We start from the raw sequence: 27,097 nt of genomic DNA, 5'->3' as shown, positions 1-27,097 counted from the left end.
CTAGGGGGATGCCCGGTGCTGTGGATTGTTCTAGTGTTTTTGCCAGGTCATTGATGTATGTTAAAGACTCAGGCTGCAGCCCTGTCTAACCCCCCCGGACGTGGGAGAGTTTTCTATCAATCTTTACAGTACATTTGTTGTTGGTGTACTCTTTGCAACTAACACACACACACACACCCACACACACACACACACACACACACACACACACACCGCTATCTGTCCGTATCCCACGCTCTCTCCTCCTTCCCTCACTTCCATCCTTCCATTTTTCATTCACTTCTCTCCTTCTTCCTGCCCCCCCCCCCCCAGCTAGCTACAAAATCAGTCATATTTGTTTATTTATTTATTTTGAAAGGCGTGCTTCTCTCTCTCTCTCTCTCTCTCTCTCTCTCTCTCTCTCTCTCTCTCTCCACATAGTGTTCTCTGTGTCACAATGATGAACTGCTCTCACAGGAATGGGGTGGTGGGGGGGTGATGGTGGGGCGGTGGTGGGCTAGCAGTGACCATAATGTGAATTTATGGATCAGTGACATCCAGTGCCTCGGAGCAGATGGAGGTGGCCAATTTAGCGGTTTTTAATTTTGTCTGTCGTCTGTGTGTGTGCGCGTGTGTGTGTGTATGTGTGTGTGTGTGTGTGTGTGTGTGTGTGTGTGTGTGTGTGTGTGTGTGTGTGTGCGCGGCTGTGCGCGTGTGTGTGTGTGTTTTGTTTTGTTTTTCATTCCAGGGACTTGGCAGTGATCGTGGCATCCATGGCGTACAACACTTGGTTCACCAAGCTCTACTGCAAAGACATGCGCATAGTAACTATTTTAACACAACTTCCCCATTCACCCTCCCCTCAACTTCCCCATTCACCCTCCCCCCAACTTCCCCATTCACCCTCCCCCCAACTTCCCCATTCACCCTCCACCCTCCACACTCCACACAACTTTTCACAATCGATATGTTCTGATACGAACAGCTCTGCAGCTACGTCGTGTCGTGATGAAAAGCGTTGAGCCTTGATGCAGACTGGCTATTTTTACTAGGGCTTAGCCTTAAAGGGGGGATGAAACCGTAAACAGATTTTATAGTCAGATTTTAAAGTACAGCATGTTAAAAAAAACTTCGACAGGCTGACCTTTATAGTACAACGTGAGGCGAGTAATGCAGCTGCAGCTAATCAAATTAACAATGGGTGTTATTAGAATTAGGTATGCCCATATGCATTGACAATACTGTCGAATACCGGTATGCTTGCACATTTACACACCCGTGGCTCTGGCACACATAAATACTTATATGAGATGTGCCATTACAACACTTGAGGCTTTTCTGTACTTTTCCTGCATTTCTTTTCTGGAAATACTTGTTTTTCCAAGTTTCTTTTCTATTCACCGTTTAGAGAAATAATAGAACTGGCACATCTACTGGATGGCAGGTGTATGAGGACCAAAAAATAATAATGGGAGTCTGTCTGCACACTTTGTAAAGCTCCCGGACCAGTGGAGGATTTATTATAGATTAACGTTTCGACACAGAGTCTTCATCAGAAAGGAAAATAGTCTTTTCACTGTTTAGACTTGCTAATCCTTCTCTTTTATTACTGAAAATAAGTAAGTGTGCCTTCTCTTGGCACATCTGTTTACCCATTATTCATTTGATTTGCTGCAGCTTTGTTGCTTATACTAGTCTGTCATGTTCTTACACTGCTGTAGTTTTTTTTTTTTATAATTTATATTTTTTGTCCCTTGATTTTGTAACCCATTTTTCACCCCTGTGTCAATCATCCTGTGATGTGATCCTGGGCTCTACACACCCTCCGCCAACCTAGGGAGAGCAACGGACTTAACTCATGCTTCCTTCATGCTTGAGTGTCCAAGTTGCTCCTTTACACCTGACAGGGGGGAGTTTCCCTGGTTGGACGTAGCGCGTGGAAGGAGCACGTTATTCCAACCAGTTCCTTTCCCCTCCATCAGGCGTCCCGGCTGGCCAGGGGGAGGCAGTTTAGAGACCAGGATTACTGCATGTTTTTGTGAGGGTACCTACCCTAGGGGACACGGGGAGAACATCACTGCTGTAGTTTTTAACCTGAACCTCAAAACAAAAACTACAAAATTCAATCCAATCCTAAAAGCCCAACTTTCGGCTTATTGTCTTCTCTTTGTACTTCAAGGTTCTGGCAGATGGAAAGCGTCAGATTATCCAAACACACGTTGCTTTCTAACGGCTGTAGTTAAACCGTAGGCGTCAAGTGGGCATGTTGACATGTCTTTCGGAGCTCTGTTCTAGTTTTGAGTCTTGGTTCAGATTCACTAAAACATGTGCACGTGTGCCTTGGCTTATTTATTCAAACTTTTATTGTAGTGTGTACTGTATGTATGCATGACGTTCCAAGGCCAGTGAGTCGATGTATTTCCTCCAACTGCGCCTTGGTCTGCCCCGGGGTCTCCTCCCAGTGGGACGTGCGTCGAGGACCTCCCTCCCAAAAACCTTGTGTAGGACGGAAATCTACACTAATAGCTGAATATAGGAGGGGCAAGCGCCCCTCAAAAATACAGTTGAGGAGAAACCCATTAACAACATACCTGGTTGAACAAAGTTCTATTCGCCGGATATAAATGTAGAGATGCTTGAAATACTCCGAGAGTCATTGACACTTTCTATCTGTCACAGCCCTAACTCAAGCACACTTGTCTCCTCTCAGTAGCACTCCCTTTCCTCCCTGGGTTGTCTCGTTGTTCTGCCTGCCCGTCGTCGGCTGTCTAATGAAAGTTTTATTATCTTTATGTATTTGTGTTGGCAGTTTATCTGTGCAGTGATTTCACTGACTGCACTGCAGGAAAATAATAACAACTCCCTCTCCAAAAAAAACTGATTTAATCTTGTATTATATGCGTAATATAATAAGTGCTGTCAGACGGATGTGAGTTATGTAGATTCGGAGAGACAGTAAAGTATAGCAAGCAGCACTACTTTCAAGTTTGAAATTGTGAGAAATCCATATGTGAGAAGTTTGGAAATATCCTCTCAAGAAATTCCCTTTTTTCTTACACCCAAACAATGGATATTATCGTGTGTGTGTGTGTGTGTGCGTGCGTGTGTGTGTGTGTGCGTGCGTGTGTGCGTGCCTTAGACTTAGAGTCTATATGAATAGAGACGGCACCCGAGTTCTCCTCCCATCCACTTGCATTAAGTTGCTCAAAAGCGCATGAGGAGATTTCACTCCTCCTTCCGGGCAGGAACAGAGTGCATTCTGGGATGGATTGGGCCCAAACACGTGAATGCGCTGTGCCGTTGACTATCATTGCACGCGTTCACATATGAATCAGCGTTCACGTGTCATCATGAACGTGCGCAATGATAGTCAATGGCCAGCACGTTCATGTGTTTGGGTCCAAACTGCGATACCAAATTCGGCCACTGTCCATTTCGCCTCAGGGTTTCCTCTGGGTGCCATCTCTATTCATATATGCACGCGCATGCGTGCGTGTGTGCGTGCGTGTGGCCATGGCTAATGCCAAAATGATACGGTGTGCCGCAGCAAAAATAGCAGCTGCACTAGCTCTCAACAATCGTCTTATTTCTGTCTTATGATCTTACCACCTCGACCATTCAGCACTCAATGAAAACTGTTGTGTGTTTTTCCGTCCGTAGGGTTCAGAGGTGGTGGAGCAGGTCCTTCACACGGTCAGCAAATCCAACAGCCTGGAGGAGATCACTCTGGAGAACACCGGCCTCAAATCGTAGGTGTTCTTCTCCTGCTGGACTAAAGGCTCATTACATGCTCCAGTTTTAGGTGATAAGCTATCACCTTTTTAGGCGATAACTTATGAGTCTAGGCCCTCATACATGCAGTGATGGCCCCGCCTCCCTCTGGTTCAGATGTGCACCCCCATAGACATATATAGGTAGACGTTCCTTTCGGCCCTTGAGCGTATGTGCTCAAGGGAGGGCAAATCATTCCTGAGATTCCTTGTGAAGCATGAGCGTGCGTCACAGAGCGCATGTTTGGGTCTGTAAGTCCCGGAAAAGATGCACTGTGATTGGCCAGTAATCACTTGAGTGGCAGCGTGACGTAGCGTGTATATATTATAGTTTTCAAACGTTATAAATCTACACCGCAGTGATAAGCTATCGCCTCAAACTGGAGTATGAATAGCCCTTTTCTCTCCTCGTCACTTTCTGCCACTACTCGACTACTAGATTTGAGGCATTTTCCTCTTGACACCGTTCATTCTGCCGGAGGACATTATCTTGGCAAGGAATGAGCAGGAGGAAGATGTCTCACCATGCAGGAGGACACCGTTGACAGGAGACACGGCTGTCCAGCTATTGTTAGTCGACGGACAGATATAGGACTGTCATTGAGCACCTGGACCACCACACTTTGCTGTTGCTTCGTCATTGTCTGTTCTTAGCTCTTAACCTGTCATTTCTAATGTTCATCTCCGGTCCTCTCCTGGCCGTAGCCGAGTGGGTCTGCGAATCGGGGAAGGTCACCGGTTCGACCTTTGGCTTTCCCATTCTTCACCTCTTTTAACCTCATGCTGTACACTACAGTATACTATATAATATATCCAGCCTTTCTCCCCCTCTTTTCCCTAATAACCCACGTTTATGATAATGTTTGAGCTTCACCTCACTTGACATTTCACCTTTTATCACATTGCCAGCTTTAATTATGCCTCTCTCTCCATGGCATACTTATTCGGTAATGAATTGATATGAATCTCCCACCTCGCGGGGCGTAGCTGCTTAACATAATGACTGAGCCTCCTCGGGGCATAGCGGCTCATTGGCCCCGCTTTTAGCGAATGCGAAGGGTGCATTACAGGGGGAAAACTTAAAGGGTAGTTTACATTTGTTGTGTTTGTTGTGCTGTTCTTTTCCTCTGCATCTCGGTGTGGCTCTCCAGAGACTTCCCTCAGAAGATGGCGTCAGCGCTGTCAGAGAACCCGGCCTCAGTGATCCACTCCCTCAACCTGGCACACAACACTCTGGACAACCAAGGTGCGTGCGGTGTGGCCTAAACACATACTCATGCTCTGTTGTGCGATGGTGTGGCACACACTGAGATCTGCTATATGCGCGTGACTGACGACATCCTCAAACCCGGAAGTTATCCAGGAACGCCTAAAAAAAGACTTTCTGGCCTTGACAGTCCATACTTCAAACAGAAAAGTTTTTTTTTTACAGTGCCCATACCCGAGGCTGGGTTGGCGAAAGGGCCTTTCTGTGTGGAGTTTGCATGTTCTCCCTGTGTCCCCTAGGGTAGGTACCCTCACATGTTCTCCCCGTGTCCCCTAGGGTAGGTACCCTCACAAAAAACATGCAGTAATCCTGGTCACTAAACTGCCTCCCCCTGGCCAGCCGGGGGGCCTGATGGAGGGGAAAGGAACTGGTTGGAATAACGTGCTCCTTCCACGCGCTACGTCCAACGAGGGAAACTCCCCCCTGTCAGGTGTAAAGGAGCAACTTGGACACTCAGGCATGAAGGAAGCATGCAAGTCCGTTGCTCTCCCCAGGTTGTAGAGCCCAGGATCACATTAGATAATTGACACAAAATGTATAATATATTTAAAAAAAAATGTTGTATTTGATTGCATTACACAATGATGAACAACATTAAACTCACTTTGTCAGAAATTGCCACTCGATTTGCCATTCACTTCATGCATGTGCATACCCTACCCTCTATACAGATATGTCCTGTCATTGGCAGTTCAGTAGATTGTCATTGCATTGTCAGAAGCAGAACATCGTCAGTGAGAAAGGTCGGCATTTTCCAAGGTGTTCTATGTTAATTCTCAGATTCCCTGAATAGATAGAGTTCCTCTGCTGGACACTTATTTTCAGTAGCAAAGCAGTAGAATTAGCAAGGCTAATCGTTGAATAAAACCCGCAGGGAAAACATGCATGTTCGGGGAAACCTTCGGAGGTAGGTTGTCTTATTTATTAGCATAATAATAAATAAGTTAATGCAATAAGTTGTCCTTCTCTATTCCCTGGAGTGTGCAGTCCCTTCCTTGGAAGGTTTATTTCTCTTTTTGAAATACATATTCATACATTGAGGCGAGCGGTCTGTGTAAAAAAAAGAGGGTCCGAATGTGTTTTGGAGCAAGTAGGCTACAGTAGCTGATCTACTGTACTAGCGCCGCGTTGGGGGCAACTATAGATGTCCGGTGTGTGGCAATGTCGTATGACGGAGTATAACCCTGTGTCTCTCTGTCGACTTTTCCTTCGCTTTCTCTGTACTTTTTCCTCAGTCCCTCCCTATCGTCTCTCCCTCTTGTCCGCCTCACGGGGTGTATCGGATTGTTGTCACTTCCTCTCGCCAGCCCTTGGTTGCTGCCCCACCCTTGCCCTCTGTTTTCTCCTCTCTCTTATCTCCCTTTGTCTCCCTCTCTTTCTCTGTTTTCTCCTCTTTTATCTCCCTTTGTCCCCCTCTCTTCCTCTGGTTTCACCTCTCTTATCTCCCCCTCTCTTCCTCTGTTTTCTCCTCTTTTATCTCCCTTTGTCCCCCTCTCTTCCTCTGGTTTCACCTCTCTTATCTCCCTCTCTCTTCCTCTGTTTCATTTGAATCCCCATCAATCTTTGATGCACGCTCGGCTCGCTCTTCTCGTGTATCTTTTTCTTTTGCCATTTCATTCAGGATTCAAAATCAATCTGTTTCTCTGGCACACTCTCCAACTCTCGCTCTCTGTCCCCCTCTCTCTCTCTCTCTCTCTCTCGCGCTAATACGCACGCACGCACGCACGCACGCACGCACGCACGCACACATGCACGCACGCACGCACGCACACACACACACACACACACACACACACACACAGATTTATTTTCACTCACTCACTCTCACTCTGTCTTCCTGTCACAATTTCTGTTGTTAATTTTTCATAACCCTTTCTCTCTCTCTCTCTCTCTCTCTCTCTCTCTCTCTGAACCGAGAGAGAGAGAATCAAAAGGATAAAAGGAAAAAAACTTGTTTGAATTGCAGGCTTTTGTATGAGATGTGTCTGAAGTCACAGTTCATGGGTGTGTAAAGTGCAGTAAGAACAGATGAAGAATTCTCTGTGAGTGGATGCGTGGGTTACAGCTTGTAACTTTGCCTATCTTTGCTGTCTTCAATCAAATGTCTTTGCAGAACGCATGCTGCCATTTTTCTGAAAAACGTTCCAGGCTTGAAATAATTAATATACATATTTCTGTAAATCTATGGTTAAAGTAAACAAAATGCTATGCTCTTTATAGGATAATCACTTTGATAATATACCCCCCCCCCCCCCCCCCCAAACTTCTCATGTACGTTTACTTTGCCAGAGCAAGTGTGATGTTCTCTCTTGTCTTATTGCTTGCATCTCACACCAGAGTGCGTAGGCGATGTGTTTACAAACTTTACACCAAGCTGAAAGTTGAAAATGGCACTTTATTTATTTAACGGAAAGGTAATAAATAGTCTTTGAAGATTGTTCTACGTGATCAGCGTTGACTCTGTGAACGCCTCTGTAAGTGTTAATAAAAACAGACATGTTTATGTTACTGACATATAGTTCATTATGTCTCAGGTTTAAATGTGTTTAACTGAGTGAGTGTGGTGCAGGATGTTGCTGTGACAACAACATGTTCTTCTGCCTACGCAGACTGTAGGAATAAGGCCTATATTTGCATTTAGAATTTAAATCTACAGTATTTCATTCTTTGTTTTTCTTCAGACGTGGCTAACATACTTACGTATTGCCTTGAGAACTGTTGATGGTGGTGTAGTCCATGTATAATATTTGGGTAATATCTGATACTCCCGTAACCGTGGAGAGCAAAGGTCCGTCTGCAGGTTCTATTCTAACAAAACTAATCTAACTGGAAAACAAAAGTTTACCCCTACCTAAAGGTCCTAACCGAATGTTAAACAAAAGACAATTCTAAATCCCTAACTAACCTAACTAACCAAAATTACAATAAGTTGGAAAAAGAAAATGACCTGGCACCCCTACATGGTGGAGTAGGAACCGGGCTTCTTATTTAACAATGACAGATAATTGGTTTACAGACTCAAAGGCAAATTAAAGATTACTTTAAACTAGGAACTGGGCTAAACAAAACAAAACATAACGGCATAATGAACAAGAAACAAGAACAAACGAAAACAATAAGGCAGGCACAAGAGAGGACTAGAGGGATCGAGTCTCTGCTGCTGAATGCTGTCGTCCCCTGGTGGAGTCCAAGTTCAACATTAACAACCTGTTAAGGCACAATAAGGCAACATTTTCTGCATTTCATTATGCTTTAAGTAGCAGGTGATGTGTCAAACTAGGGATTTTTCATGATTCTGAATCCATTCCAAGCATTAGTTCTGCACAAATAAATGCAGGCTGCAGGCTCCGAATATAAAGCGTTTATACACCAACATAATTATTTAGCTGGTTCCCCGTACCCATTCTCAACAACACAGGGAAGAGGAACCCATGTTTACACATTCTAATATTTTATAGTGAACAGTGAAATGCTTCTACAGTGATTTCTATTTGTACCCCAGAAATGTGCAATGGAAAAGTTCAGTTATATTATTTATTTAGTTTCTATTTTATTTATCGGACAACTTGGTTTGCACTGCTGCGGTATGAATATAGCATAACACATTGTAATGACCCTACAAAAATACAGAAATGCGTTCCAACTGAATTTGTTATGTACCATTAAAGGCGTAGTGAAATAAAAAATGTTTTTCACACTTTTAGACCATCATATGGGCATACGTAACAATGGATGCCAAAAATTCTAATTTTTGTGTATTTTTATATCAAAAGTCCATAAAATCGATCAAATGTATTACTTCCTAAAAAGGAAAACGTGCTGCGTGATGACGTGTAGAGATACACATCGATAAAAGCCAATAAAAATGAAGCTCACCCGTTTAATTCCCCATATCTGCGCATCCTTGCAGCACAGCTGCTACTGATTACAGAAATCCTCCGTTTTTATTCCCATTCAAGATAACATCCAGACAGTGTATTACTCGGTTTCATCTTAATCATCACGCTAAAATATGTATCTGAAAACATTATAGGGTAGAAATAAGCCACATGTCAGTAAACTGGTACAGCTGGCCGACCATCTGACTTGTAAACAAACTCACTCCATGCGTACTGCGTGTAGCATAGCTACCGTCCCTAGCTACCGTCCCATCGCCTGAAGGGATGCAACGCTCTGATTGGTTCAGAAACTTCAAAGCGGTGTTTCAACTTGGAACGTCTGAAACTTCAAAATAAAATGTCCATCATTTCCGTTTCACTACGCTGTGTGTGTGTGTGTGTGTGTGTGTGTGTGCACGCGTCAGAGGTGACGTGTGTGTGTGTGCACGGCTGCACGCGTCAGAGGTGACATGCGTGTGCGCATCAGAGGTGACATGCGTGTGTCAGAGGTGACATGCATGCCATCATCACTCCTTTTTGTGCCCTCTAACTGTGTGTGTGTGTGTGTGTGTGTGTGTGTGTGTGCATGCGTGTGCGCGCGTGCGTGTGTGTCAGAGGTGACATGCATACTATCATCACTCATTAGCAGGCTCCTGTCTGCCTCTTGTACCCCTGTCATTACTACTCGCATCAGCTACAACTGTGTGTGTGTTATTTTTGTCACATGGTTAGATCTCTATCTGCTATTATACTTTCTTCCTCTGCCCCAGTTGTCTTGCCAAATAAAGCTAATAAGCTTCAGATCACAGATCACAACATGTTGTTTTGCAACATGCAACACTGGTAGATCTTCTATTCTATTTTCACCAAATGTTTTCATTATGTTTGACAAACAGTATTATGACATACTGTATGTACCCAGAGTAGGGAGGCTAGGGTTCATGTATACGTTTGTTATACAGAACTCTCATATTGGGACCCATAATACGAGGTTACACTGTACAATATAGCACAGATCATTTGCATACACGAGGAGACTATACTTGATGAAATGCCGTCAGTGGTTACAGAGTCGAGTGGCTTTTAGCAGGCTTTCTTTAATTCGGTTTTGCGGCCGTCGCCTGCTTTAAGAATTGAAGTGACAATGGGCCCCTTTCCATCCCATCAGGGGAAGTGCTGTGTTGAAGAGACAATTCAATTTAATGAGAAATGGAGGAAGTCAAAATATCTTTGTGTGGTTTTTAACAAGGATGATATCAAGTTGTAATTGAGTGGGGTTGGTTTGGGGGATTGAGATCATTTTTTTTAAAAGTGCTCCACGCCAGATGGCACTGGCAAACCGTGAGAAGTGACTCTTAAGTGTATGAATGAAGTGTTACTGTACGTTTTGGCACAGAAACTGTCACATTGGAGCTGTGGTGTTTTCGTCAAAAGGGGAGCATAGATTGTCTGTGTATTAAAAGAAAGGCATCGTCACATACAGTATGAATATTAGTATAGGCTAAGGGAAGCATTCAGGTTTTTTTTCCCAGCACAAACATGGCAGGCTATTGTTGTGGGCATGATTTTTTTCTCTTGTGTATTTGAGAGCATTATTTTGGCTTGGTAAATGTTTTGGCCATGATGATGCGTAGGTGGATCAATATTCAGTATCGTGCCGATGGCTGGTTCTGATGCCACGCACATTCGTTCTTCTCCTTTTGCGATGCAAGTTTGGAGTTCTGCACGAAAGTGTGCATGATGCGCGCTCGTGCGTGTGTGTCTGCGTGCCAGTGTTGATTTTGACAGAAATAGTTTTATTTTATTTTAGTTTAGAATAGTTTTCATTTAGTTTTAGTTTTTTCACATTTTAGTCACCTGTAATGTTGTAGTATTACTCTAGTTTTAGTCGACTAAATATCAAAAGATTTTAGTCGACTAAATCTACAGTTGATTTAATCGACTAAAATTTATTTTGGCGGGCCTTGATGCCGTCGTAATGACTGATGTTACACGTAATGAAAATAGCCGATCTATAAACGCACAATGTGTCGCAGTGAGCTTGTAGATCGGCTATTTTCAGCATGAAAAAATGAGTGTAAAATGACTTGTACTGGATCTCTTGTCCACTAGTCCCTTCCTAACATTTTAATCTATTTTTTATTTGTTGATGAAATTGTCAATATATTTAGTCTTAGTCATCATAGCTGAGTTTCCGTCAGTGGAAAAAGGTAGTCGACGGATTATTTTGTCACAGTTTTAGTCGACGAAATCAACACTTCTGCGTCTATGTACCGTGTGTGTGTGTGTGTGTGTGTGTGTGTGTGTGTGTGTGTGTGTGTGTGTGTGTGTGTGTGTGTGTGTGTGTGTGTGTGTGTGTGTGTGTGTGTGTGTGTGTTTTAGCAAGCATTTTGTCCAGTGCTGATATTAACCCCTTCCCTCCCGCCCTCCCCTGTCAGGAGTGTCCAACCTGATCCAGCAGGTGTGTCGCCTCAACAAGGGTCTGCGTCTCCTCAACCTCTCCAAGACCTCCCTGTCCTCCAAAGGTAAAGGCCCTCTACTAGGGCTCAAACTTATAGTCATGACCTCCCTGTCCTCCAAAGGTAAAGGCCCTCTACTAGGGCTTTCACTTATACTCATGTTTAAAGGCCCTCTACTAGGGCTTTCACTTATACTCATGTTTAAAGGCCCTCTACTAGGGCTGTCACTTATAGTCATGACCTCCCTGTCCTCCAAAGGTAAAGGCCCTCTACTAGGGCTCAAACTTATAGTCATGACCTCCCTGTCCTCCAAAGGTAAAGGCCCTCTACTAGGGCTGTCACTTATACTCATGACCTCCCTGTCCTCCAAAGGTAAAGGCCCTCTACTAGGGCTTTCACTTATACTCATGACCTCCCTGTCCTCCAAAGGTAAAGGCCCTCTACTAGGGCTTTCACTTATACTCATGACCTCCCTGTCCTCCAAAGGTAAAGGCCCTCTACTAGGGCTTTCACTTATACTCATGACCTCCCTGTCCTCCAAAGGTAAAGGCCCTCTACTAGGGCTCAAACTTATACTCATGTTTACTAGACCTCCCTGTCCTCCAAAGGTAAAGGCCCTCTACTAGGGCTTTCACTTATACTCATGACCTCCCTGTCCTCCAAAGGTAAAGGCCCTCTACTAGGGCTCAAACTTATACTCATGTTTACTAGACCTCCCTGTCCTCCAAAGGTAAAGGCCCTCTACTAGGGCTTTCACTTATACTCATGACCTCCCTGTCCTCCAAAGGTAAAGGCCCTCTACTAGGGCTTTCACTTATAGTCATGACCTCCCTGTCCTCCAAAGGTAAAGGCCCTCTACTAGGGCTCAAACTTATACTCATGACCTCCCTGTCCTCCAAAGGTAAAGGCCCTCTACTAGGGCTCAAACTTATACTCATGTTTACTAGACCTCCCTGTCCTCCAAAGGTAAAGGCCCTCTACTAGGGCTTTCACTTATACTCATGTTTAAAGGCCCTCTACTAGGGCTTTCACTTATACTCATGTTTACTAGGCCCTCTACTAGGGCTTTCACTTATAGTCATGTTTAAAGGCCCTCTACTAGGGCTTTCACTTATAGTCATGTTTAAAGGCCCTCTACTAGGGCTTTCACTTATACTCATGTTTACTAGGCCCTCTACTAGGGCTTTCACTTATAGTCATGTTTACTAGGCCCTCTACTAGGGCTTTCACTTATACTCATGTTTACTAGGCCCTCTACTAGGGCTTTCACTTATACTCATGTTTACTAGGCCCTCTACTAGGGCTTTCACTTATACTCATGTTTACTAGGCCCTCTACTAGGGCTTTCACTTATAGTCATGTTTACTAGGCCCTCTACTAGGGCTTTCACTTATACTCATGTTTACTAGTTGACTAGTTGCCTAGTTTACTAGTCGACTAGTTGTTTAACTACCTATTGTGTGTAAAAAATAAAACATTTAAAAACGGTGTACATTGGTGACTATAATCTAGCATTCTAGCTGATCTTGAGGCCTACAAAAAAGGAAAAGAAATCTGTCATAATTTCATAATCGTGCACGCCTAATTTATAGCAAAAGGTCGATGCACACCTCAGAAGGCCAGTGACGGGTGCGTAGGGCAATGGAGCGTATATTAAAAAGGGTATCTTTTGAAGAACAATTAAAAGGTCCCGCACACTGTCAGACACTTCCCAAAATGTTGCTCTTTATTTGGGTCGACGTTTCGGTCGCTTAGACCTTCATCAGGACAGACAACGTGTCCGTCTGTCCTGAATTGAGGGGGGTTGTCGTCCATCTCATCCTTGGCTCGTTCGTCGCCGGCTTGAACTTGCTTCAGTGTTGTCAGTGTTCAGTGTTGTCAGTGTTCAGTGTTGTCAGTGTTCAGTGTTGTCAGTGTTCAGTGTTGTCAGTGTTCAGTGTTGTCAGTGTTCAGTGTTGTCAGTGTTCAGTGTTGTCAGTGTTCAGTGTTGTCAGTGTTCAGTGTTGTCAGTGTTCAGTGTTGTCAGTGCAACTATATTTAATTGAACTTGAACTTGCTTCAGTGTTGTCAGTGAACTTGCTTCAGTGTTGTCATTGCATCTATATTTAATTCTCGGCACCGCCACGGCCTGCCGTGCTTTGTGTGCCTTCCAAAATGCGTGGCGGAGGGTTTAATGAGGACGACGATGCGCCACCGGGGCTCTGTGGGTGGACTGTAATTGTGTTCTGATTTGATTTGAGATTATGAGTTTTTGTGTTATTTGGGCCTCTTGATGACGGAATAAACAGAGGAGGAGGCGGGGGAGTATAGTACATACAGTAGCCAAAACCATCATAAGTTCCTTCTCTCAATTTAGTTGTAATTTTGTTCTCAGAGGGGCTCACTGCAGTGATGGGGTCTTGTCGACTTGTTTTATGCTCTGTGGTTGGTGATGACATTGAGCCATTTAGGGCTGGAACGCATCTTTGTCACCTTCCGATTTTTAAACCATTATTTTAAACCTTAGCTGGTGGAAAATAGCAGATCTACAAGAAGCCCATAGCTATGAGCTTGTAGAGCTGCTATTATTTGAAAAATCTGTGAAAACATGTGCAAAGATCTTATATCTTTGCTTCTGGGTGTCCCTGGAACAACATATTTTCAGATGACGGTCGGTGGCCAATTACATATAATTACATATAATTTTGTGTCTCCTTGACATTAAATAGTTTATGAACCACTGACATAGAAACACAGGGTTTTAACCCTGTGAGAACCACTGACATAGAAACATAGGGTTTTAACCCTGTGAGAACCACTGACATAGAAACATAGGGTTTTAACCCTGTGAGAACCACTGACATAGAAACATAGGGTTTTAACCCTGTGAGAACCACTGACATAGAAACATAGGGTTTTAACCCTGTGAGAACCACTGACATAGAAACACAGGGTTTTCTGAAAACTTGTCAGGATTCAGAAGACATGTTGTAGACGTGTTGTGGTGGGGCGATTTCATCGACGTGATGAATTGGCCTCACACACACACACACACACACACACACACACACACACTCCTATCCTCTAGTGGTGTGTCTTTGCGTGGTCATCCGTGTGTCACCCCTACCTACCCGTCCCTCCCAGGCGTGGTGTCTCTGTCCCAGGCGCTGTGCTCCAGCGACGAATACTCCAACTCCCTCATCCACCTGGACCTCAGCAAGAACCCCGGGGTGCTGTCCGGAGAGGAGGCCACGGTACGGTCAGCACTGTTAGGAACACACCTGGCATGCTATACGATACGTCATGCTACATGCTAGTCACATACAGTATACAATTGATAAGACATGCATGAACAAGGTGGCATGCAGCTCGGAGGAGATTACTTTAAGCAGTTTACTTCATTAACCCCCATTAATCAATGCACTAGTGCACTCGTCGGTTTCTTGCTTAATTGATTATTTTTCATGCACTGCACGGTATTGCTAAACTATGTATTCATTGACTCACTCACTCACTCACTCACTCACATTGTGAGTGACAGTGTCTTAGGCCCAGACCACACCAGCCTCAACTCCTTGCAACTCCTTGCAACAAAACAAACCACAGCAATGCAACTCCTTGCATCTGCCATTGGGAGTAATGGTTGCAAGTATAGTTGCATGTTGCAAGGCTTAAGACTTAGTCTTTTGAAAAAAACACAACCATTTAGTCTTAGTCCTATTTAGTCTTCTGAAATTGTTTAGTCTAGTCTTAGATTACTAAATTTCAAAAACCTTAGGGCTGTATTTTGCGTGTCTTAAGTACCAGGTCTTATTACCTAACTTGAGTAAACTAAAGACCTGGAGGCGTGATCAATGCTCTTTGGCCACTCAGAATAGCCAAATGGCACTGATCACGCCTCCAGGTCTTTAGTTTACTCAAGTTAGGGAATAAGACCTGGTACTTAAGACACGCAAAATACAGCCCTTAGTCTTTTAGACTAAAGCCCTATAACCACACTAAAGGGTCAAGACGGTTTTAGCGTTGTCCCTGTGGTGTGATATGTCTTGTTGCACGTTGACCCACGTTGACCCTAGTGATCCAACGCATGGAATTCAACGGCCCAAACCACACCAGTAGTAGTAAGGGGCACCCTATATCCCTCCCACCCTTTTTATTTAGGGGGGGGGATCCTAACCACCCATCTGAGGGCACTCCCTAGAGACGAGGGGGCGGGGCCTAACCCTTTTTTTCTGATGACGTCATTATATCGATTTTGCTGATTGGAGTTTGCCAGTTTGGCAGTTAGTGTCATCATGATTGTAGTTCTGCTTTTGTGTGAGGATCTCATCATATTGATTGTGTTTGGGTGGACTTTGCCAGTTTGGCAATCAGTGGTCATTAATTCAAACTATTTCGCAATTACAGTGGTACTGTGTACATGCCAGTGAAACTAATTTTAAACCGACCTCTGTGACAGTTGGTTCTGCAAAGACTGTGTGTCTGTGTGTGAGTATTCAACTTTCTCCATCTATGCGACTTCCTCAAAATCAACAGACTGTGGCCGGCCGGTTTGGATGCAAGACAAGCAGTTTCTAGCCTGTGTGGGCATATTGTACTCCTCCATCTGTCGATTCTGTCATGGCTCTAGACAGTGCTGATGTCCGAGGTCGGCGGCACTTGTTATTTTCATCTAGTATTTTAATTCACCATTTTGTTATTTTACTGACTTCTTCATTTTGTCATTTAGCCAAGCCGATGATGGCTGAGTAGCAATGTTAAAAATTATGTTCAACCCTAACTGTGTGACAGTCTGTGATATAACAGGCACCTATGGTATGTTTAAGGTAAAGCATTTAGGCAAAATACAGGAGGGGTATAGATGATGCATGCTTAAAAAAGTATAATTGACATGATATGGGTTTTTTTATTTTAGACCATTGGATTTAGTTAAGTAGAGTTCAATACACATCTTCGGACGTGACTATCTTCTTTATCAGTATTATATAATATTACAGTTTATTTAGAGTATAAGGCTAGTCATTAACCATTGGTACCAATTTTCACATGGTTTCTAAACTTTGAAAGTATGACGGTGTGTTAAGGCATAATGATGCAAAAGTAGCAGATCTGCAATTCTCACAATATGTCACTCGTAACAGTCTCCATATCTAGGACTCTTACTATTATTTCAATAGACCTTTACCTATAGCCCCTGTCTCGGTATCTTTCACTCCATAGTACACCATGCTGAGTACGATAGATGCCTATCATTTTATAAATGGTTCTGTCTACCTTCATTGGTTTGCTCGTCGATATGCCTGTATCAACTTGGGGTCCTATGAACTCTGTAAATCAGAGAGTTAAATCACTAAAAGACGTTTGAATGTTGAGTGATTCCAGACATTTATACCTGGTGTGCTAGTAAATATGCTAGTAAACACATGAATATAGTACTTTTGTATCCGTTATTTACTATCAATGTCAGTAATATGATAGAATCAAATACTGTTTACTATGAATAAGTTCATGTGGTGCATATATTCTTTACATTTAGGGGTTGTTTGGACTCATGCACTGAGACACATGATGTTTCGGGGGTGTGTGTGCAGGGATCCTAATCTTTATGACCCCATCGGCATGGTGATATTGATTTTGCTGGGTGTGTGGGACCAACCATAGCATATGTGGGCATATTGCACCCCCCTTCTTCTGAGCAGGCTATGGGATAGCGGTACTGATTCTATCTGGGGTGTGTGGTCCTGGGATCAATAGTTCGTATGGACCCTGTCAGGGACATGCTTTTGCTGGGGGCTGTGTGAGTGTGGGTGTGTGTGCGTGTGTGTGTGCGTGCGTGCTCGTGTGTATGGTGAATTTTGCATGGTCCAGGGTGTCTTAATGTCTTGTTTAATGTATGACGTGTATTATTTTGGTACGTGGTGCTGTATTTTGTGAGTTATGCATGGTTCATGGTGTCTTAAGGTTTTGTTTAATGTATGACTGGGGTTATTTTGGTATGTGATATGGTGTTTTGTGAGTTATGCATGGTTCAGGGTGTCTTAAGGTTTTGTTTTATTGCATGAGTTGTATTATTTTGGTATGTGATGTGGTGTTTTGTGACATTTGCACGGGTCAGGGTGTCTTAATGTTTTGTTTTAATGTATGACTTGGGTTATTTTTGGTATGTGGTGTGGTGTTTTGTGACATTTGCATGTTTCAGGTTGTCTTAATGTTTTATTTTATTGTATGACATGGGTTATTTTTGGTATGTGGTGTGGTGTTTTGTGACATTTGCGTGGTTCAGGTTGTCTTAAGGTATTGCTTTTGCTGGGGGCTGTGTGAGTGTGGGTGTGTGTGTGCGTGTGCGTGTGTGCTGGTGTGTATGGTGAATTTTGCATGGTCCAGGGTGTCTTAATGTCTTGTTTAATGTATGACTTGTATTATTTTGGTACGTGGTGCTGTATTTCGTGACATTTGCATGGGTCAGGGTGTCTTAATGTTTTGTTTTAATGTATGACTTGGGTTATTTTTGGTATGTGGTGTGGTGTTTTGCGACATTTGCATGTTTCAGGTTGTCTTAATGTTTTATTTTAATGTATGACTTGGGTTATTTTTTGGTATGTGATGTGGTGTTTTGTGAGTTATGCATGGTTCATGGTGTCTTAAGGTTTTATTTAATGTATGACTGGGGTTATTTTGGTATGTGATGTGGTGTTTTGTGAGTTATGCATGGTTCAGGGTGTCTTAAGGTTTTGTTTTAATGCATGAGTTGTATTATTTTGGTATGTGATGTGGTGTTTTGTGACATTTGCACGGGTCAGGGTGTCTTAATGTTTTGTTTTAATGTATGACTTGGGTTATTTTTGGTAGGTGGTGGTGTATTTTGTGACATTTGCATGGGTCAGGGTGTCTTAATGTTTTGTTTTAATGTATGACATGGGTTATTTTTGGTACGTGGTGATGTATTTTTGGTATGTGGGTATGTGGTTGGGGAATTTTTACATGGTTCACGATGTCTTAATGATTTGTTTAAGGTATGAGTTGTATTATTTTGGTAAGTGATTGTATGTTTTGTGGCATTTGCATGGTTCAGGTTGGCTTAATGGTTTATTTTAATGTATGACTTGGATTATTTTTGGTACATGGGGGTGTATTTTGTGGCGTTTGCATGGTGCATGGTTCAGGCATCCCCCGGGCATGTCTGTGGCCGTTTGAGCTGTGAGGTTGGGGGGTTAATAATGAGTAATGTACGGTTAGTTCATGCTAGTAGGGTACATGTTTAAAGTAATCATGTATATCATATTGGCGTAACTAAATTTGAAATGAGTTGAGTGGACTATGTATTTTTAGATGAACACACTATGTTGTTCACCTACAATTATACGGATCGATGACTAGAGTAGATTGACGGCATTTTACAATAGCTACTATTAGGTATTATTGACATTTAAAGTTAGATAGACTATAGTCTATACTACATGGTGGTATAGGCATCCATGGATTTCCAGGGAATTCAACCCGAATCTGTAGACGGGGTCTGTACACAAAACACAATGTTTTGTGTTGACAATAACTACGAGGCAATAACAGCCATCATACTAGTAAATATTATGTATACTAGTTAAATTATCTAAACTCTGTGATTTGGCATAGACATTTTTCACGACACATAGGAAGAGTCTAAACTACATGCATAATAATAAAATATGGTTGAATGTTTCAAATACTGGATAGTTAGAATGGGTCATGTATGTTTTTAATACAAGCACCTTAACATCACCATGTCTGATGGTGCAGTGTGTAAATGTAACAGGTTATCTACATGGTGTATACTAAAGCATGTAATACTGATGTACCGATGTTTTTCCAAGAGTTCAGATCGTATAGTTTAGAAAATTGTGTAAGTCTATACTATACGATGTCTTTAGATCATGGTCAGCACCAAATATCATACCAAAAGTCTGTATCTTATGTTTATCAGGTTTTATTTTGATCAGAAAATAGACAATTATGCAGATGAACATACACTGTAGCACAACATGGAGCAAAATGTACAAGACAATGAATTCACCACGACATCAAATATACTCAGTCATCAACTATTTCTAATGTATATATATATATATATATATATATATATATATATATATATATATATATATATATATATATATATATATATATATATAGATATATATATACAACGATGCAATCATAGTGTATTCTGAATATTGCTCAAACAAGGGTAGGCGCAATAAGCCTCGGCTTCAGCCTTCACCTTTTCGGTACCACTAGTAACACTAGTGGAAATTCATGTATGTACTGTACATCTGTATGTACTCCTTTTATTGATCGAAATAAAATCTATCTATCTATCTATCAGGTCAATCATAGTGGCAATAGTTATGTCCTTGATTATTATTATTTTTTTGGATCATATCAGGGTAAATCCTTCCAGTAATGCAAATAAGATGTACATAGCCTATGGATTCTTGACATTGGCAGTGGTCCTACCTCAATACCGCTAGTTCTCATTACCTTAATAACCCCCGGTATAAAATCATCAGTCCACAACTTGTTCATTAAATCTTTAAAATTATTGTAGAAGTAATATCGGGGCGTAATATTCAAACATGTGTGCTCGGTTTGACTAGAATGGTCTATGCGGCAGCCGTTGCAATCATCCTTCATCTGTTCGGTTATAGCGTTTGCGAGTAGTTGACCAACATGTATTTTCAGAATATGTGTAAGATTTGTGGGGTTTGTCCCAGCAAACTCATCCAAAGTCAGTGGCCAATTCAGGGGGTATGGCGGCGAAAGCATTGGTGTGCCGGAGGCTGGAGGGTCATGGGGAGCAGTTGAATTTGGGGGTGATAGGTCTACCCTCTCAAAATACTCAGTGTCCCCCGCACCATAGCCCCAAAATGCCCTCTCAAAATGTTCATCGTTCTCCGGATCATAGTCGCAAAATGCCCGGGCATCATCATATTCATCGGTGTCCGTATCTGCAGTACTGATGTTATGCCACCACGGGGGGTGTATACATGGTCCATTGCGAGTCCATCCACCATGAGAGGTCCCTTCATTCGAGTTTGATTCTCCCAATGAAGAAGTAGAATCCTCCATGGTGCGTGAATGGCGCAATATACTGGCAATAATGAGTTAGCATTTTACCTATAGTGTAGGAGGGGGTGGGCTGGTAGCTGCAATTGTTGGTCCATCGGTTTCTAGATCAGAGTGGGGCGTGGGTGCATCGTTTTCTAGGGCGCTGTACGAATCATGATTTAGAGGACGGTTATCCATTGAGAATAATGTAGCGCCAGCTGGCTTTGGGGGATCACCGAGCGAGAAGCTACTATGTCTGGGATTACCGAACGAGAACCCCGTAGGTCTGGAATGGCTTGTCTGGTAATCCACAAGCCTCAGTTTCTTTTCATTGAAGTAGTCCAATGATCGTGAATCCACACGTGTGGCGCCTCTAAGGTAGCCTTCCAGTAGGTCCAAAGATCGATTCTCTATAGTTGTGAAGAAATCCAAGGCTTCACACATCACATGCTTTAGAATCCCTAAATCATCCACACCAACGGCTAGTTGGATTGGAAAGCATTTCTCTTTCTCCATGATACTCTTAGGTCTTTCAACTGGGGTACCGCATTGAGATTTGTATCTTAGTAGCAACCATAAGTTTGACCTAGAACAGTCAACGATGAAGGCCTCAGTGTCATCACGTGAGGGTATTTCAGAGCTCGCCCGTACAAATCGACATGGCTTGATATAGCCAGGGTTTATCTTTGTATCCAATTGCAGGTACTTACAGAACTCAAGAATAGGAGGGACCAATCGCTCAAATTCATATGCATAGATGCGTATGTAAGGCAACCGGTCTTCAAAGATACTGTCGCCTGTTTCCAAGGTATAGAGTTCAATAAATCGCTGATTCTTGAAGGGAAAAAACGACAGACGAATTTTCCGGCCGTCGGATAAGGTCCAAACTTTCCTATTCTCATCTTGGTAGCAGGTAGAGTACATGTCGTCTTTCTTTCTTCACGGGCAGCTAGTGTCTCTATTGTAGGATTACTCAGTTATGCAGGGTTATTCTCCGTATTTAACAACATCCCCGGAGAGGTGGAGCCTAAAGAATAACTGCCATACTAATCATGGCCGACCTTTGAGGTCAAACAGGGTTTTTTATACAGTACCGGATACGTTACACCCCCAACAAAAGAAAGGAAGGATCATCACCAATGCATAATCCTAATTAGTTACAATAGTCGCAAAGTTTAGTATACTACCACCGTAAGAACCTAACTAGAATCTAACACCGGTAATAGTGTAAATATATATATATATATATATATATATATATATGAAATAAAAACAACAATGAAAATATGTTGATTTTTTTTTTGTTTTTATTACTGAGAAACAGAGCATGTATTTACACCACTATGTTACACATTACATTTAATAGACATGTTCAGTTCATTCCCATTCGCTTTGGGGTTTCAACCAGGTAGAGTTGGGTTTCAACCATCTAGTTTTTAGGTGAAGCAGACGCTGAGATCGTCGACATGCCTTGGGTGCAGACAGAGGGGAGGGTACGTCCTCATCACCAGAGTCTGCAGGGGATGGTGGTGGATTGGAGTAGTTCTCTGGTTCAGAGTTCGGTGCTCGGGAGGACGAGGTTGTAAGGGAGAGGTGTACAAATTCCGCATTTTCGGACAGTCCAGGAGTTTTCTTGCTCGTAGTCATGTCCAATGGTTCGATGCTAGCAAAATATTCCTCATCCGTATCGATTATTAACCCGTCCGACTCGAAGTCCTGCTCATCAATTCTCGACATATGATTACTTAGCAGCTCCGCAGCCATGATCTCGTCCTCTGCCCTCTCTTTGTATAATTCAAAATCAGTGGTATAGACAAATCTACCCCATGTTGAATTATATTCCTGTAGTCTGGGAGGGGTGATATACTGACTATATCGCTCGGGTTGCACAGGTTCAACGGGGTTACGTGGTTTACCCATAGCCTCCATGACTAATACTGTGAGGAGAAAGTTGATGACAAGTGGTGCTTCCTGAGAAATTATCTACTATAGCCTTATCCTCTGGTGTGAATAAGCCTTATCCTCTGGTGTGAATAAGCCTAACTCTCTTTGCTCTATACATACATCTAGATCTGAGCCCTCCCTTTTAATTAGTTTGTTCCTTAGCTATACACCCCACCCCTCTCAGTGATTATTCATGGTAGTGTCTACAATACATTTACACTGATACATTTCAACTAGGCTATTAACTTATGTTGTCGTCAACAGTTTCAAACCAGTATCTAAAAAAGAATGCATGTTTCTACATGTACATGTATCAATTTTTTTTTTTTGTTAATTATTAGCCATACGATTTTGGACAATATTGATCGATATACTTTATAATTTAAGCTTGGAGAGTCCACGGCATAGGCTATATAGAGTAGATGCATAGATGTAGATAATATCCTTATTGCCAGTATATTGCGCCATTCACGCACCATGGAGGATTCTACTTCTTCATTGGGAGAATCAAACTCGAATGAAGGGACCTCTCATGGTGGATGGACTCGCAATGGACCATGTATACACCCCCCGTGGTGGCATAACATCAGTACTGCAGATACGGACACCGATGAATATGATGATGCCCGGGCATTTTGCGACTATGATCCGGAGAACGATGAACATTTTGAGAGGGCATTTTGGGGCTATGGTGCGGGGGACACTGAGTATTTTGAGAGGGTAGACCTATCACCCCCAAATTCAACTGCTCCCCATGACCCTCCAGCCTCCGGCACACCAATGCTTTCGCCGCCATACCCCCTGAATTGGCCACTGACTTTGGATGAGTTTGCTGGGACAAACCCCACAAATCTTACACATATTCTGAAAATACATGTTGGTCAACTACTCGCAAACGCTATAACCGAACAGATGAAGGATGATTGCAACGGCTGCCGCATAGACCATTCTAGTCAAACCGAGCACACATGTTTGAATATTACGCCCCGATATTACTTCTACAATAATTTTAAAGATTTAATGAACAAGTTGTGGACTGATGATTTTATACCGGGGGTTATTAAGGTAATGAGAACTAGCGGTATTGAGGTAGGACCACTGCCAATGTCAAGAATCCATAGGCTATGTACATCTTATTTGCATTACTGGAAGGATTTACCCTGATATGATCCAAAAAAATAATAATAATCAAGGACATAACTATTGCCACTATGATTGACCTGATAGATAGATAGATAGATTTTATTTCGATCAATAAAAGGAGTACATACAGATGTACAGTACATACATGAATTTCCACTAGTGTTACTAGTGGTACCGAAAAGGTGAAGGCTGAAGCCGAGGCTTATTGCGCCTACCCTTGTTTGAGCAATATTCAGAATACACTATGATTGCATCGTTGTATATATATATCTATATATATATATATATATATATATATATATATATATATATATATATATATATATATATATATATATATATATATATATATACATTAGAAATAGTTGATGACTGAGTATATTTGATGTCGTGGTGAATTCATTGTCTTGTACATTTTGCTCCATGTTGTGCTACAGTGTATGTTCATCTGCATAATTGTCTATTTTCTGATCAAAATAAAACCTGATAAACATAAGATACAGACTTTTGGTATGATATTTGGTGCTGACCATGATCTAAAGACATCGTATAGTATAGACTTACACAATTTTCTAAACTATACGATCTGAACTCTTGGAAAAACATCGGTACATCAGTATTACATGCTTTAGTATACACCATGTAGATAACCTGTTACATTTACACACTGCACCATCAGACATGGTGATGTTAAGGTGCTTGTATTAAAAACATACATGACCCATTCTAACTATCCAGTATTTGAAACATTCAACCATATTTTATTATTATGCATGTAGTTTAGACTCTTCCTATGTGTCGTGAAAAATGTCTATGCCAAATCACAGAGTTTAGATAATTTAACTAGTATACATAATATTTACTAGTATGATGGCTGTTATTGCCTCGTAGTTATTGTCAACACAAAACATTGTGTTTTGTGTACAGACCCCGTCTACAGATTCGGGTTGAATTCCCTGGAAATCCATGGATGCCTATACCACCATGTAGTATAGACTATAGTCTATCTAACTTTAAATGTCAATAATACCTAATAGTAGCTATTGTAAAATGCCGTCAATCTACTCTAGTCATCGATCCGTATAATTGTAGGTGAACAACATAGTGTGTTCATCTAAAAATACATAGTCCACTCAACTCATTTCAAATTTAGTTACGCCAATATGATATACATGATTACTTTAAACATGTACCCTACTAGCATGAACTAACCGTACATTACTCATTATTAACCCCCCAACCTCACAGCTCAAACGGCCACAGACATGCCCGGGGGATGCCTGAACCATGCACCATGCAAACGCCACAAAATACACCCCCATGTACCAAAAATAATCCAAGTCATACATTAAAATAAACCATTAAGCCAACCTGAACCATGCAAATGCCACAAAACATACAATCACTTACCAAAATAATACAACTCATACCTTAAACAAATCATTAAGACATCGTGAACCATGTAAAAATTCCCCAACCACATACCCACATACCAAAAATACATCACCACGTACCAAAAATAACCCATGTCATACATTAAAACAAAACATTAAGACACCCTGACCCATGCAAATGTCACAAAATACACCACCACCTACCAAAAATAACCCAAGTCATACATTAAAACAAAACATTAAGACACCCTGACCCGTGCAAATGTCACAAAACACCACATCACATACCAAAATAATACAACTCATGCATTAAAACAAAACCTTAAGACACCCTGAACCATGCATAACTCACAAAACACCACATCACATACCAAAATAACCCCAGTCATACATTAAATAAAACCTTAAGACACCATGAACCATGCATAACTCACAAAACACCACATCACATACCAAAAAATAACCCAAGTCATACATTAAAATAAAACATTAAGACAACCTGAAACATGCAAATGTCGCAAAACACCACACCACATACCAAAAATAACCCAAGTCATACATTAAAACAAAACATTAAGACACCCTGACCCATGCAAATGTCACGAAATACAGCACCACGTACCAAAATAATACAAGTCATACATTAAACAAGACATTAAGACACCCTGGACCATGCAAAATTCACCATACACACCAGCACACACGCACACGCACACACACACCCACACTCACACAGCCCCCAGCAAAAGCAATACCTTAAGACAACCTGAACCACGCAAATGTCACAAAACACCACACCACATACCAAAAATAACCCATGTCATACAATAAAATAAAACATTAAGACAACCTGAAACATGCAAATGTCACAAAACACCACACCACATACCAAAAATAACCCAAGTCATACATTAAAACAAAACATTAAGACACCCTGACCCGTGCAAATGTCACAAAACACCACATCACATACCAAAATAATACAACTCATGCAATAAACACCATATCACATACCAAAATAACCCCAGTCATACATTAAACAAAACCTTAAGACACCATGAACCATGCATAACTCACAAAACACCACATCACATACCAAAAAATAACCCAAGTCATACATTAAAATAAAACATTAAGACAACCTGAAACATGCAAATGTCACAAAACACCACACCACATACCAAAAATAACCCAAGTCATACATTAAAACAAAACATTAAGACACCCTGACCCATGCAAATGTCACAAAATACAGCACCACGTACCAAAATAATACAAGTCATACATTAAACAAGACATTAAGACACCCTGGACCATGCAAAATTCACCATACACACCAGCACGCACGCACACGCACACGCACACACACACCCACACTCACACAGCCCCCAGCAAAAGCATGTCCCTGACAGGGTCCATACGAACTATTGATCCCAGGACCACACACCCCAGATAGAATCAATACCGCTATCCCATAGCCTGCTCAGAAGAAGGGGGGTGCAATATGCCCACATATGCTATGGTTGGTCCCACACACCCAGCAAAATCAATATCACCATGCCGATGGGGTCATAAAGATTAGGATCCCTGCACACACACCCCCGAAACATCATGTGTCTCAGTGCATGAGTCCAAACAACCCCTAAATGTAAAGAATATATGCACCACATGAACTTATTCATAGTAAACAGTATTTGATTCTATCATATTACTGACATTGATAGTAAATAACGGATACAAAAGTACTATATTCATGTGTTTACTAGCATATTTACTAGCACACCAGGTATAAATGTCTGGAATCACTCAACATTCAAACGTCTTTTAGTGATTTAACTCTCTGATTTACAGAGTTCATAGGACCCCAAGTTGATACAGGCATATCGACGAGCAAACCAATGAAGGTAGACAGAACCATTTATAAAATGATAGGCATCTATCGTACTCAGCATGGTGTACTATGGAGTGAAAGATACAGAGACAGGGGCTATAGGTAAAGGTCTATTGAAATAATAGTAAGAGTCCTAGATATGGAGACTGTTACGAGTGACATATTGTGAGAATTGCAGATCTGCTACTTTTGCATCATTATGCCTTAACACACCGTCATAATTTCAAAGTTTAGAAACCATGTGAAAATTGGTACCAATGGTTAATGACTAGCCTTATACTCTAAATAAACTGTAATATTATATAATAC

At 41.9% G+C, this 27,097-nt stretch overlaps 1 protein-coding gene across 1 annotated transcript in view; it reads left to right on the top strand.

Annotated features, from left to right (window-relative positions):
• carmil3 (capping protein regulator and myosin 1 linker 3) overlaps positions 1 to 27,097 on the top strand; it is a gene marked incomplete at both ends in the record, with an annotated part of 131,042 nt that overhangs the window by 61,010 nt on the left and 42,935 nt on the right. Inside the window, 5 exon segments of the mRNA XM_083782593.1 lie at positions 728 to 803; positions 3,640 to 3,728; positions 4,901 to 4,995; positions 11,333 to 11,419; positions 14,477 to 14,591. Of these exon segments, the coding sequence (XP_083638719.1) occupies positions 728 to 803; positions 3,640 to 3,728; positions 4,901 to 4,995; positions 11,333 to 11,419; positions 14,477 to 14,591 (462 nt within the window).

The sequence above is a fragment of the Protomyctophum parallelum genome (assembly GCF_964188405.1).
Source record: "Protomyctophum parallelum genome assembly, chromosome: 14".
Classification (NCBI taxonomy): Eukaryota; Metazoa; Chordata; class Actinopteri; order Myctophiformes; family Myctophidae; genus Protomyctophum; species Protomyctophum parallelum.
Note: the sequence above shows the minus strand (reverse complement) of the source record. Positions and strands in the feature narration are given on the sequence as shown.